We start from the raw sequence: 14584 nt of genomic DNA, 5'->3' as shown, positions 1-14584 counted from the left end.
TAGGGAAAAAGGTATAATTGCTATTCCTTCCTCTAGGAAGCAGATTCACAACTCTAAGATGCAAAGTCTTTCTCCACATGCTGGAACTAGCACAGCAACCTACTCAGCAGACTGATACGGTACCTGAGAACAGTCCTTGCACACCATAGCCATGTCACTGGTCTAACAGACTTTTGGAGAATGAAGTCTAGCCAAAGCACGATATCATCAACTGCTCTGTAGCTCTATAAATATTACCTACAGAAAAATACTTCCATAGGGACACCACTAAAGAGTATTTGATAATGCAATGACTAGGTTATAGATGTGGTGTTCAGGCATAAAAGCATCAGCCAACTCCCCAGCCCTGGCCAACTGACCAGGGCTTTGGCAGTTCTGTTCAGCCCTTACCCAGAAGTCTCAGTCCATGAACAATTCAAGGCACTGAGAAAAGGAACCTAAGACTGAGTTTTCAAAGGAAGCCTACGTTTCCATTTCATATTCAGAAGTTATATAAACAACAAAGAAACAACGTTTCTGAGTGACCCCACTTTTTGTGTTAAGTACTGGCTGTAAGCTTCCAGATTATTCAGGCACCTTTGAAAGTTTTACCTTCAAATGAACATTCAAATAAATTTACCAGTACAATTATTTAATTAAAAGATAGGTCTAACATTTACCAGCACCTACTTTCCTCACATTCATTTCTCATTAATATCTGAGAATTTCAATGCTGCAAGTTATTTCAGTGCATGCTCATTCACTTTTTATTTTCTTCTAAAAATAAATTCAGTACAAAAGCTACAATTATTTCAGCTATACGAGCAGCATAAGAACTTGTAAGTTAGGACTTCTGCATCATAATCCTGACTATACAACAACTTGATGCCCAGCAGAACAACATGGTATAGAACTGAACCTATCCTGAGAACAATAAATTTCACGGTATTATGTGTTCATAGTACAAATAATTTCCTGCACTGAACAAAAGGCTTGAAGGGTATGAAATCAGGCTTCCTAAACTAGCCAAATAATTCTAAATTATTTTTTTTCTCTTACCAAGAAATCAATACTTAAACTCTAAACCACGCTATAGTTAAACACAGCTTTACTCTTCCAAACATCTTTTCCAAATGCATTCTTTCTTCTGTGAACCTGCTAGGAATGAAGTTACTTATTAGGGGAGGTTATGAATTTGGCCAGAACTTCTACATAACATGGAGAATTTTTACTCCTACATTTAAAGAACAGTAAAAGGAAACTGAAGTTCTTGGATAAGATAGTTCCTAAGAAAAAGTCCAAAATCTTATAAATTAAAAATCCAACACTTACATGTGCTACATTTGATGGTCTATTAATCTGCTGAATATCAGCACTATTAGTAATATTCCTTAACGTCCGCATAGCTGGACTCCACGTAGCCATCATTTCCTGTCGATCAGAACTTTGGGCACCTTGTACTGAAGCCATTAGATTGCCTCTCATATCCGGAGGTAAAATATTACCTGGCACCGGGGGGACATTGGCACATAAATTAATTAAACCAGAGTCTTTCCCTTGAGGCAACCTGCGCTTTGCTGCAGATGCCTGTGGGACTTCAGCTGGTGTCCAGTTCAAATTCCTCTCTTGCTTTTCTGGAGAGGAATCTGAAGAATCATCAAACATCAGTTCCCCTTTTGCCTTATCAGCAGTAGTAGGTTTTGGTGAAAAAGCTTGATCGCCCAAAGGTGATCCTTCTCGAGAAGATGCTGGGCTTGATAATTTTTCATCAGTACTAGCTTCATTTTGAGAATCTTGTTCTTCATTTTCTACTTCTTCCTCCTCTTCCTCCTCCTCCTCCTCTTCTTCCTCCTCATATATAATTAAACGAGGATGATAAGGAGTCTCTTCTTTTTTAGTTTTATCAGCTATACAATCCAGTACCCAGTCTGGTGTCACAATTTTAATGCTGTCCCGTTTACAAGCACATTCGTATTTTTCCTGGGGAAAAAAAATACAATAAATTAATTAAAGGCAAAAAAATCCCAAATAACTTTTTTGAGGGCAGGGCATGGAGAGGCAGATGACAAGAGGCGGCCCAATCACAGAAAGTGATCCCTCCCAGAACCAACAGGGCAAACTACACTGCTGTGCATAACCACAAGCTCCAAGAAATTAAAACAAAAACCTCCACAATTACAATACAAAGGACTCAGAAGGCACAACTGCAGAAGATGAACTTGCAAAAACACTGCTACCCAACTTCTTCTCAAACCCAATTACCAAAGCATTCAAAAATCATGAGCTGCATGTTCTAGCAGCAAGGAACATAAAAATCAACACTAAGATGCACTTCATTTTCAGATGGACAAAAAGGTGAGTCTAGATGCAGTTTATACTTACTTTTTCTCACCTAAAAAAAATAAAACAAAACCAAAAAACATCTCAAAAAAACCAATAAACAACAAAAAAACCCCATGAAAAAGCATTGGGGGAAAAATCAGAATTTCACAATAAAGCAGACACAAATATATAGAAGATGATCACTGAAAAAAAATGCATTTCAGCTTTTTTTTCAGGAATACAAATCAGAAACGTATAGATATTTCCCATACACCTCCTCAAAAGCTGCAAAGTGTAATGCTGCCCACAACTTGAAAGTTGACACTTCTGTCCAAATATTAGCTAAATACATTGCAATGAGAGGTTACAATGTTGACAAAGTAGAAAACTTTAGCCCTCCCTCCTTCCTTATCATTTCATCATTTGAAGATACATACAAATAGTAAAACTTCACTGTTACCAGAAATAGAAATAGACACAGGATCAGTGCTCTATTTATTCAAATATCCTCTTTGATTGGAACCCCTCACAAATATCAAAACAGTGAGGGGGGAAGGGGAGGAGGAAAAATTTCTTTATAAGGTTTGAAACTAATTTCAAAATCTAATATTTAAAAGTGATTGAAATGGGATTTTCTTTGTATGTGAAACAAGATAAAATAACAACCTGCATATTCAAAGGAAATTAATTTAATGATTCTCTAGAGTTATTTCCTACAATGAAACTGTCATTCATGCACAATAAAGAGATTACAGATGAAACCAAGTTTATTTGCAGATATGAGTTTTCACTTTCTTTGTGGTGAGAATTATTAAGACTCTTGTTTTATCACCTTGTGTCTAGTCAAAGCAATCATTTAAGTTTTCAGTTGTGTCAAAAATGTGCTCATTACAAACTGCTGCAGATTCCCCTGTGGAAATGGGTCAGAGCAGCAGGACTAGAAGAATTCAAAGTAATCATCCTATAAAACTGTTCCCATTCAATGATTACATGAATTAAACAAGATATTTATTTTATTCCACAGATACAAAATGCTAATGTGTTTTTTTCCAATTTCTTCTAAAAAGCTTATGGTTTAAGGGAACTCTTCTTAAATGCGTTATCACTGCCTCTTAAAAAATGCCATTTTAGGTAGCAAAGTTCTTTGTCCAGGCATTACGTATCGTTGTGATGGAGGAGACAACTAGGGTAGCATTCGGTACACCCTTCTAACTCTTCCACAGAAGAAAGGTCATGCACTTAGAAATAAACAAAACAAAATAAAAACCAAACCACCACCACCCCTCCCAAAAATGCCCAAAACCCTATAAGGGGTTTCATTCAACTAGAAATACAAATACAGACATGAAATTGGACAGCTTTTGAATTCATCAGGCTTAAAGCCATGCAGAAAATAAATATGAACTGAATAGCTACAATGCATAATTGTGGTGAATTTAGCTGTTCAAAACTAATGACTAACTTCAGGAAGATGGAAAAATTTTGATTATTCAAAAGCAAATGAGACCTACAACAAGAACTGTACAAGTAATAAACTCTTACCCCCTTTGGCTCAGGCACAATCAAATGAGTACACTTCTTATTGAGGCTCAGCTGGCAATTCCCTCCATAAAAAGTAATCAAAGCCCACAGTGTACTTCGGTCTTCAGATGAAACCTAAAAGGGAGATAAATAAACCTTCTAGTTCTATGCAACCAACTGCCTTCTGCTTGAAGAATCTTAGTGCAACCCACGACATACCATTTACAGGTTTGGCTAATGTATTACCTATCCCTTCTAAATACCAAATTAACATGAAAGTTACAGAGAAAAAAGGGTGACAATGAGACACGAAAAGAAGACATTAAACAATCATTTTTAACCTACACAGAGAAAACGAAAACATTCTTCACTTCTCTAAAACTCAACACTAATGTATCACCTTCCACAAGAGAAAAGTTAGTGATCAAGAAAACAATTATACATCTTACACAACCTGTTTAAATTCACTAAACAGAATTTTAACAAGCAGACCAAATTAATAGCCTGTGTAAACACATGAAGTGTTTATTTCTAACGATCTGTTAGTTCTAACAGTTTGTTAAAAAAGTCTAAAGCACATATACACTTGAATTCCATTAGCACCGAGAGCCTTATCCTGTCTGTCTGCATACACACACTGGTCACCAACAAGCTACTCACACATCTGTAGAGCCAGCTATGAACACAAGCCACCGAAGCACCACCTTTCTAACTACTTTACTCACTGGCACCTTTGTTAAGGTTTCAGTCCATAAGAAGGGAAAACATGATTACTGAATAGTGTTAATGCAGAAATAAAAGAACAGGAGCAAAAGCTTTATAGTCTAGTGTACTCTGCATTCTAGAATCACCATATGGCTGAATATAAGTTAAGTTACTGATTGAATGTTTACAGTCTGAAATGGTCATACCCTCATTTTCAGTGCAAAACTGGTTTACGTGATAATTCAACCAAAATACAGGGAAAAAAAAGGTCGTAGTACAACAGAAAAACTGCTATCTCTCCTCAAAAAAACCAAAGCATTGTACACTGGAGCAGACTGAAATAAGGTTCACTTCTTACCTGAGAGAGACAGGCAGTGACTCCAAAAAAGATCTGACACGATTCTGGAGAAAAGCCATTTACACTGGAAAGCAGGTGTCAAGGATGCAAAATAATTTAAATAAGAGTTTCCGGAGGGACACTAGAAGGAAATGAAATAGTTTGCATAGTACTTCTCACATATTATCAAGTATCTGACCATTTAAAAACTTGTCTTTAGAAGCATGTTGTTTGTTTCCAATTCAAGTTGTATGCATCAGGAAAAGACTGAGGTGCAAACTGGATCAGGACACCGCTAAAATTTATGACCGATTTTGGTAACATTACAAACTTGCTTCTTCCCAGAACATCTCCCTCAGCCCATGTCTGGATGCTAGAGAGGAAGTTTAGCTTACAGGAGTCAAGTCATTACCAAGCGCTTCCTAATTTCATTATCAAGTGCTTATCTTCCATGTTTAAAAATACAGGAGAATCTGAAGAATAAACTTTTGCTACAGTCAGTAACAGACAACACAGAAGGAATATGATGCACCAGGAATTTGATAAAACAAGTCAGACGAAGAAAAGTGTGCTTTTCTAAAATAAAAGCTAACAGCAGACACCTGTAGAAAAGTCACAGTGCCTTTAGCAGGTTTATGAAAAAAGATGGCAATCTGGTGGATGACTTCATTTCAAACCAGTAAGAAACAAAAGCACAGCCTTAAAAAAAATAAAATTTGAAAGGGTTAGAAAGTATTACAGAAGCCAGAGGTTTCGAAAATCACAAAAGTCTGGTAACCAAATGGTAGAATTCTTGGTTGAAGACATCTTTTGGAGGCTAACCTGTCCTTTGCAATTTCATAAAGGCTGTAAAGTAGAAACAGTTTCCTAGCACACAGCATGGTTATGAAGTCCACAAAAGGCACTGAACAACAAACATATCAAGGGATAAGCTCATAGATCAAGAAAAACAACAAATCAAACAAAGCATTAGACAGATTATCTGGAAACAGTAGCAGACGAGTCAGTTTAAGCAAGTATCAAATCTTCCACAACTGATTTTTTCATACTGAGGTATAACTGCACTGGAAGTTGACAAGGAAACAGATGGGGCGAGGCAGGGAGGAAATCGAGGAGCTACTGTGAAACACAAACTGGGAAAACATCACACTGCCATGTAAAAACAGAAACACAGCCCGAAACTAAAATGAAGTTTTCCACCATGCTTTCAAAGTTCAACAAGATTTGTGGTAGCAATGCGTATTTGTCTTCAGATTCATTTATCTGTCTGCTTCATGCAACAGTATGCAACAAAAAAAAAAAGCACAGAGAATTTTTACAGACCTAGTAAATACGATTTACAAGTGGAAACTGAAAGACCAGAATTGATGTGTTTAAGAAGCTATGACCACACATCTTCAAACCCTTTAAAGGCTGGCAAATAAAAAGAGAACTAATTTACTCTTCCTGTTCAGAATGGCTCAGATAAATCAAAACATGGTTAAACTGCAGCATGGTAATGGGGTTAAACTCTAGCAACACCACAGCAAGGCACTGTAAAGTCGCAGGGAAGACTGTGAATTCTCCACTACAGAAGGAGCATTGTGAAACAGGAGAGAACAGTTTGACAGAAGTGACCTGGGAAAGACAGACAGACCAGTTGACTTTCCTTTTCCCTGTAATTCCCTCCCTTTTCTACACTTTCTTATGATTTTTTGTTTAAGACACGTGCACACCTTGTTGGAAAAAAAAGGACTAGAGAAACAGATATGCACTGTGTTACAAGTACACACTTGAGATTTTTGTAATGAAACAAAATTATTTTTCCCCATGCTGTGACAGATGCACCAGCAACACTTAAACTTCAAGATGCAGAAGAGATGACACACAGCAAGATAACAACAAAGCCCAGAGCACTTTAAAACTTAAGAATGGATTACTGCCGTTGTCCAGAATACTCCAGGAAGTTCAAGTTGGACAAACATCCTACATTTCACGGCCTTGCTCAGTATCTGATCTATGGTAGAGTTTCTGTACTGCATTTTTCAGAAGTGTACAGCTGGCTACTCCCTGCCTTAACATCTGCTCCTAGCACATAAAGCAACAACAGCTCAGTATTTAACTTCTAAGAGGTTCATCAGTTTGACTGTGCTTGCACTCTCTAAAGAATAGGAGTGAAATAGACCCTCTTAAAACAATTACAAGCTGCACAACAATAAGGTGCCAAGTGGGTCTGGAAAACAAAGAAGAGGGAATGCAACGAAGCTAACTTCTTCTTTCCCCTCAGAAACAAAAATTCAGAAGTGCTCTCACCCTCTTCCATCTGTAAAAGACAATGGAAAAATAATCCTTCCTTATACTTGCTTTTGCTGCTATCAAGAAAATTAAGAAAGGAATCACCAGTCCTCTTTATGGCATTATAACTGAGGTTTTCACACATGAAACTGTATTTCCTTCTTCAGGAAGTCAAAGGTCCAAGGACACATTTATTGCTGACAGGTGTACAAATTGTCCTTCTGTCATGCACCCCAAGAACACGATACTACTGAGACCTGGTCTTTTCATTTGGCCATTCCTATCCACCCTCAATAAAGACTTCCAGAGCAATAGCCATTCAGGGCTACATTCACACATTTATTGCTGCAATTTAGTTATGGACTGCATCACTCAATGGTTTTAACTGTTGATTTCTCTTCTGGGAATGCGATAACGTCACCTCTTAGAGCATCCTTTCAAAAAATCCCTGGTTCCAGACAGAAGATCAGTTTTCTAATAGTACAATTTCTCCATGAAAAATGACAACACTAATAATGCAATGCTAGTTTACTTAAGCCTGAAAATGTAGCTAACTCCAACCTATTTTGTAATTATTTCAATTAGTCCTCAGGAACAGGGAGAAGACTTACAGACATATGACACACACAACCACACACTCCCATCCTGACGATGAAAGGATGAGGAACACATTTATTATTTTCAGATTCAAATCACAAAAATCACCAGCCTAGATCACATCACAATAATAAAATTATTTTTAAAAAAGGAGTAGCTCTGCTAATTTGGTTTTGCCATGTAATATTTGGGTCATTTTTTCAATTTGGAAGCCAAGTCATTCATAGGAAACTTTCTACTTGGGTCAAAAGACTATCAATGACTATGGCAAGTGTTTCAAAACATCTGAACCCTATCAGACGTGATGATTATCGTGATCAGTAGAGCTGCAAAGACCTCACTACATCATTTTATCTGATTAATTCAATGTTTCTCCTTTCTCTTTTTTTCAGTTCACACCCTGAGCTGAATCTTCTTGGGGAAGTAGAGAATATACAGGCTATTTCCAAAATAGAGGCACGGAGAGATGCAAAGGCACATACCTTGAAATACTGGGTATAAAACATGAATTCTGAATCACTGAAGCACATTAAGACACGAATTCCAAATACAAACACCTGGATTCTTCCACCTGCCATCTCTTGTTTTCCATTATAGGCACAACCTATAGAAAAGGCAGAATAGGCCATTCTACTCTGAACCATCATTTGCCCACTTACTCCACTCCAGCATTTTTCCTAGATCCTCACAGTTAATTATCAACTTCCAGCTAAAATATTTTGAGTCCATTTGATGACATTTTCCTGCAAGCGCCTATTAAGTATCCAAGACAGCCAGAGGGACAGGAAAACTGAAGTAAGACAAAGAAGCTCCAAGCACACTGCAATCTTGGCAAGCAAAACACATCCTATCATTTTAAAAATTTAAGCTGTACATACTTGAAGCAGACTTTAATCTAGTTTAACAAGTTTCCTATAGAACTGGTTCAAATTTGAACTTAAAGGATACGGCAGAAGAGCTCCACAGCGAACAGACAAGATCACCCAGGAAGGCTGAAAAATAAAAACCATAAGACATTAAAAACCTTGGTCTGTATATACGAAATGTGAATTACCTTCAAAGTTCATACTATAGCTAGTTTCAGTATACATCTCCAAGCTTTGAAAGTCTAAGTGGTTCACAGACATTGTAATTAGACCTTTCCAAAACAGACTGTTCTGATTTATTTCTAAGAATTAATACAAAGACTGCTCAAAGGTTGTGCAGCAATATAGGAGCAAAACCCCTTTCTTTTGTCCTTCTATTGTGCAAGGAAAACCATTTACAGTATTTATTCATCCTCTCCATTTTTTCAGTTTTCCATGCTCTAAAAAAAAAAATCCTCTACCGTACACTTGTCACCAAAGAGTCAGAAACCATAACCTTATACAGAAAGAAGTTTCTCAGCACACACTGATGAGGCCTGTTAAGCATACAAGTGATGACCCCTAACTGACAATATTCTGGGACGAATTTCCCCCTCTGGGAGAAAGGGAGGTGGTGGTGAAGGGAGAGGATATAGGACAGTGGTCCCAATACAGCATATAAGGAAGAAGGGGAAAAGAGTGGCATCACAGTGGAATGACATTTCCTCAAAAAACAAATATATTGTGGTAACTATGTATACAGTGTCACAGTCCTTGCTATTCTCTCTCCCTTAGAAAACTGCATTAAAAATGAAGTAAAATCACCTAATTCTTAACTCCTCAATCCTCTGCAGAAAAACCTGGGAGATTTTCCTCCCTCAAGTTACTCTTTCTTGTTCTCTATCCCTTTTCTCTGGAAAACAAGCTACCTTTGCCTCTGACTTCCATTCCCTTAACAGTCAGTTTAATCTTCTTGACTGGAGATCATGCTGTTATGTTTTCAAATCAAACTAAGTAACACTACTGAAAGACTTGCTCTTTATTTGGCAAATGAAAAAGTTCAGCTAATAACAGTTATAAAGAAAATTAAGTTATTTAAGTAAAAGGTATTAGAAAGCAGAAAGCACTGTTATGACAATGACGTCCTTCCTTCACATGAGCATGGCAGCAGTCTTCTTGTTTGTAAGATAAAAATTATGCCATAGCACACTTCAGAAAAAGGAACTAAAAATTAATCAGCACAAGCACACTGGCTATAACCATAAGGTCGCTGGCTAAGCTGCTTTTTTTTTTAAACTAATTCATACTTCTACACTGTCAGGTGAACTCTCATGACATCAGCTATCAAAATTGTCTACTGACACCTGCAACCGTATAGAAAAAAAAAAACCCAAATCATGTACCCAAAGGTACTGGCAGTGAAATACTAGTGGTTTTTTTTCTCCTAATCACTCTCATGACTTGCAGAGTGACAGGTTCAAATTTTCAAACATGAAGCCCAGAATTTTTCACTGGAAAAATAACCCAGTATTGCAAGACAGTAAAAAATACTGGTAATTCCAGTATGAGTTAGGAGAGGGAAAAAAAAAAAAGGACAGAGAAAAAGAAAGACTTGAAAAACTAAAAGCAAAAAAATAAAAAAGTAAAACTATTTTTCTACAAATTATTGTTTAAAATTAGTGTAGCACACATACGCAGAACCAACAAATTCATTTTGCATCTTGCCAATTGCATGTGTTTAAAAAACCCTCATCAGTCTACTACTTATTCTAAATTGAGATTTTCCACTGGCAGGAGCTTGTAAGATCCTTCCCATCAGAAACATTTCTAAAGTACATCTAATAGAGCACTGTCTCACAGATGACTGAAGGATCTGGAAAAAAAAAACAAAACAGAAAACAAACAAAAAAAACCCCAAACCACTGACAGACACAGAGCAACAGGAGAAAGGAGAGAACAGAACTGTAAGAGAAGTCTATCAGTCATGATAAAAGTTTGTGCAACAAGAATAAAAGATTTTTAAAGATATGTTTCATTTGGTCATCACCCAAACGTGCATATTTTCTGTTATAACAATACATCATCCATGTCAGTATTTTGACAATATCATGGATGAGTCATTCACCTTTACCACAGGGAGATCAAAAACTTCACGAGATTCTCCAACTTCTGGATTGTCCCCATCTTCTGCAATAATATGTGAAGCCAGTGCATTGTAAGAAACTTCCTTTGCTTTCCCAGCTTTCAGAAGCTGAATAACCTAAACCCAAAAGATAAGACGGAGAAGTCAACAATTTTAGCACCTTTTATTTGAGAAAAATATTAATGCAACAACAAACTAAAATGAGAGGAATGAACAGGACCTTCTCTCTTGGCTGCCCTCCTCTAAGTGGCTAGCACTCCTGTTGAAGTAACCAAACGCATCCCACTTAAAACCTTTCTCCTTTTATTATTCAGAAATAAACAGTTTCACTTTTTAATGATTTTGCAGAACCAAACTGGTATGATGTTTATCCTCTAAAACTGCTAGGGACAGATGCCTATTTCCCAAGACCTGCTGGACACACTCCCTTCATAACGGGATGCTCTCTCCACAATGCTAACAGCAGAGAGCAAGGCAATGCACTCATCAAACAAAATATTAAGTAATTGATCCCTAAGTAATTACTACCTACCTGCACACTAAACAGGACAGAGAAAGCACTAAAAAAAAAAAAAACAAACCCAAAAAACAACACCACCAAAAAGAGACTCTTTCAAAATAGCCTGGTGCCAGGCTATTACAAAGCATCTATGCTAAGCAGAAAAACAAGGATGGAAAAGTCACTACTCAGTGTGCAGACAATTTGGGGCACTTCCTGACTAAAGTACTTAACTTTAAAACTTCAACTTTCTTTCTGCAGTGGATGAATATGTGATGTTATCAAATTATAATTACTCTAAAATAACCAAGAAGATGGACCCCAAGCTTGCTGTTCTTGCTGCCACACAGTCACACTAATCTCCTACATCATCAGATATCCTTCCTGCGCGAAATCCTGCTAACTGCAAGGAAACACAAGATGCTGTAATTCTAATAGGAAAAGCTAAATTAAAATAAAACATTATTGAAAACAGTAGAGATCTAAGAAGAGATCTAAGTAGAGATCTACTACACAAGCTCCTTGTCTCACACAGCTCTCCCGGAGTTACAGACCCCATTCAACTGTTTCTGGGGAGGCGAAAAACAGGAGTGAATGGAATGAAAACTGAGCATCCATATCTGAGAGAGTGTGAGAAAGCAGTTACAACATCTGAGCTAGAAGCATAATTTTTTTTATATACGGAAACAATGCTGCATTAAAGAGTCTGTGCAAAGAGTCTGCTTATGCAAAAAGTTACAGTAGTTTCAGGTAGCAAGTTTAAACACTATAAATACAACAGATAATAACTTCATATGATTATCTGAAGTGGTATGAAAAAGACCTTTCCTAATTTAGTGCATGTCAACTTCAAAACTCCTCTCAGAACATGCAACTTCTTCAGTTTAAGTACTGCCTGAATTCAAAGGCTGTAATGGCACAACTAAAGAACTTCACCTATACTAGTATTAACGATATACCTGTAACCAGAAAATAAAATGCTGGAAAGTCCTAATATGATCATTGTAAAAATCCTGCACTTCAGGTGTTAGCTTAAAACCACTAAGTGAAATTTCACTTTTTTGGGCATATAAATTTTATCTTTGTTCTTTTCCACTAAAACCTGTGTTGGAAAAAAGAAGAGGAACAGTTCAAAACTAAGAAGTAAAACAATGGGTATAAAAACTAAGAAGTAAAACAATGGGTATAAATAAAATAAAAAACAAGAGATAACCAGAAATCAAATACCTTGCTCAAAGTCCTTATGCCGCATTGCATTAGTTTTTATCTCTTTTGTATGAAATACTGATTTTAGCGGGTGTTACCAAAGCATGGTGGTTTGGGTTTACATCTTTCAGGAAAGCAGGAAAGGCATTTATTAAAAAAAAAAAAAATAGCTGACATCTACCCTTCACCCCCTGTAAGGTGTGAGCAACCAAATGCATATCCCAATGGAATTGGTTCAAAGCTGAGAGCCAGCAGCCTACTCCTCCCTCATTTGCCAAAGAACATCCAGGCACAATTCCAGACTTTTGTTTCCCTTCTAATTTATGCTGCATATGTGTTAATACGTAGCAGGTATGCAGTTATTCACCTGAACAAACTACTGTTTTTTCTTACTCATGGATTTGTTTTGATTGGAGTCCTCACTCGTGCTAGGCTTGTTTTAATATTTATTAAGACAACTGGTCTTCCATGAAACCATTCAGAAATTTAAGCTGATCAAAGTGTGCTCCTCCCCAAAAGATAAAGGGGAAAACTTCTAGTCAAACTCAAGTTAGCATCTGTTTGTACAGAAAGAAGTAAAAACTTCAAATATATATTTAAATTTTGTATTAGTAAAGGAACAACATTTCACTATAGCAACTGTGTTTAAAAGCTATTTCTGGAGTTCAATTTAGAATTTCTCCTTTCTGTCTTGGTTTAAAAACACTACCAGTAAATGCTCCTCGTGTTCAGGTTGCTCCCAGAGTACCACAGAGGGCAGCTGCAGAAAGGGGGATCAAGGCACCCACGAAGAACTGGCCCTGCCTCCTCGCTCTGACTGGACTCTGCCTTCCCCGGTGCCCTGTGCTTCCCAGTACAGGCACCTGCATGGATAGGAGCGAGCCCTGGCCTCCGTGTAAGGCTATGCCAGGCCTTTCCAGAATTCAGAGGACCAGAAGGAATGGCGTTTAAACAGTGTTCAACAGGCCAGCCAGCCGCAGATACAACTCACATCCACAGAACTTCTCAATCTGGGCATTGCTTGTGATAAGAAAGTGGTTCAACAGCTCCTAGTGCGAGCTGATTGCAAAGCAGTGCAGTCACCTCTGTGCAGTGCTGTGCCTGACCTTATCAATGCTGCTAGAGCCACCTTCCTGGTCTGCCTGCAACCCACACAAGCCACCCACAAACAGAGAAGAATTCGGTGAACCTAATTCAGAGCAAATCAAAGCTTTAAGAATATGACACTAACTTCTAAGAAGAATAAAACTTAAGAAAGAAGAGCAGCTTAAGAGGATGCTTGTTTACTCCCTCTATGGGAATACTGCTGATTGCCTTGCTATGTCATCACAGAACTAACTACAAGCCTTTTGGGACACTATTTACAAGACAGATGATATACAAGAGTCCTAGTGTTTTTTTGCACTCATTGTCATACACATAATAATACTGCTGCTATAGAGTTGTTCTTTTTGAATACAGGAATTGCTATTCAAGCTCTAATACACTGTTAAAAAAATTATGCCTAAAAGACCCTCAGGTTTTTTTCCTCTGCTCTTTTAACTATATTCCTAGACTGTATTTCTTTTTGCACATAATCCTATTCCCATGAATAAAAACCCTCTCAATAGGTTAGTGCCTATGTCTCAAGTTCACTTAAAGGCCTACAAGTCTCACTGAATGCCAGGAGATGAGATTAAAGGCACCCAATGCTGAACAAAGATTCAACTGCAGCGACTGACTACCAAAGTAGCAAAGACTTTAACTTCAGTAGGAAAATGTAGTAAACTGTTTGCATGAAGGTGCTGTCCTAAAGCTAGATATGGCACACTGCAACCAACTGCCTAATTGAACATGCCACAGAAATTTCTTTCTTTAACCACCTTCACCCAACATGACTGAGTGTTATTAACTATAAGCCCAACTTCGCCATCTAGGGTATAGCCCTAGGCCAGAGCAGGCCAACCTTGTCACACAGGTATTGCCCTAAGCTGGATGGTCGCTTGTCAGCACCTTCTGCCCCTTGCCTCCACTGGATGCGTGGCAGGGAAAGTACGGAGACAACCTCTTATCCACATCAGCATCTCTATGCACCCAACGGGTCTGACAGGGCTGCGACCATCCTGTGGGGCTCACGCCGAAGCAGGAGGGGGGCGGGCCAGCCGGCACGTCCGTGA

At 37.9% G+C, this 14584-nt stretch overlaps 1 protein-coding gene across 1 annotated transcript in view; it reads right to left on the bottom strand.

Moving 5' to 3' along the window:
- The window catches only part of PAXIP1 (PAX interacting (with transcription-activation domain) protein 1), a gene marked incomplete at its 5' end in the record, with an annotated part of 26232 nt that extends 15392 nt beyond the window's left edge, over positions 1-10840 (bottom strand). Inside the window, 5 exons of the mRNA XM_010193905.1 lie at positions 1312-1959; positions 3844-3957; positions 4886-4949; positions 8684-8727; positions 10706-10840. Of these exons, the coding sequence (XP_010192207.1) occupies positions 1312-1959; positions 3844-3957; positions 4886-4949; positions 8684-8727; positions 10706-10840 (1005 nt within the window). The remainder of the gene's footprint in view (positions 1-1311; positions 1960-3843; positions 3958-4885; positions 4950-8683; positions 8728-10705) is intronic.
- Between the last annotated feature and the right edge of the window lie 3744 nt (positions 10841-14584).

This window comes from Mesitornis unicolor, unplaced genomic scaffold, assembly GCF_000695765.1.
Source record: "Mesitornis unicolor isolate BGI_N332 unplaced genomic scaffold, ASM69576v1 scaffold6841, whole genome shotgun sequence".
NCBI lineage: Eukaryota > Metazoa > Chordata > Aves > Mesitornithiformes > Mesitornithidae > Mesitornis > Mesitornis unicolor.
The sequence above is the reverse complement of the archived record's forward strand: the minus strand, read 5'-3'. Positions and strand labels throughout refer to the sequence as shown.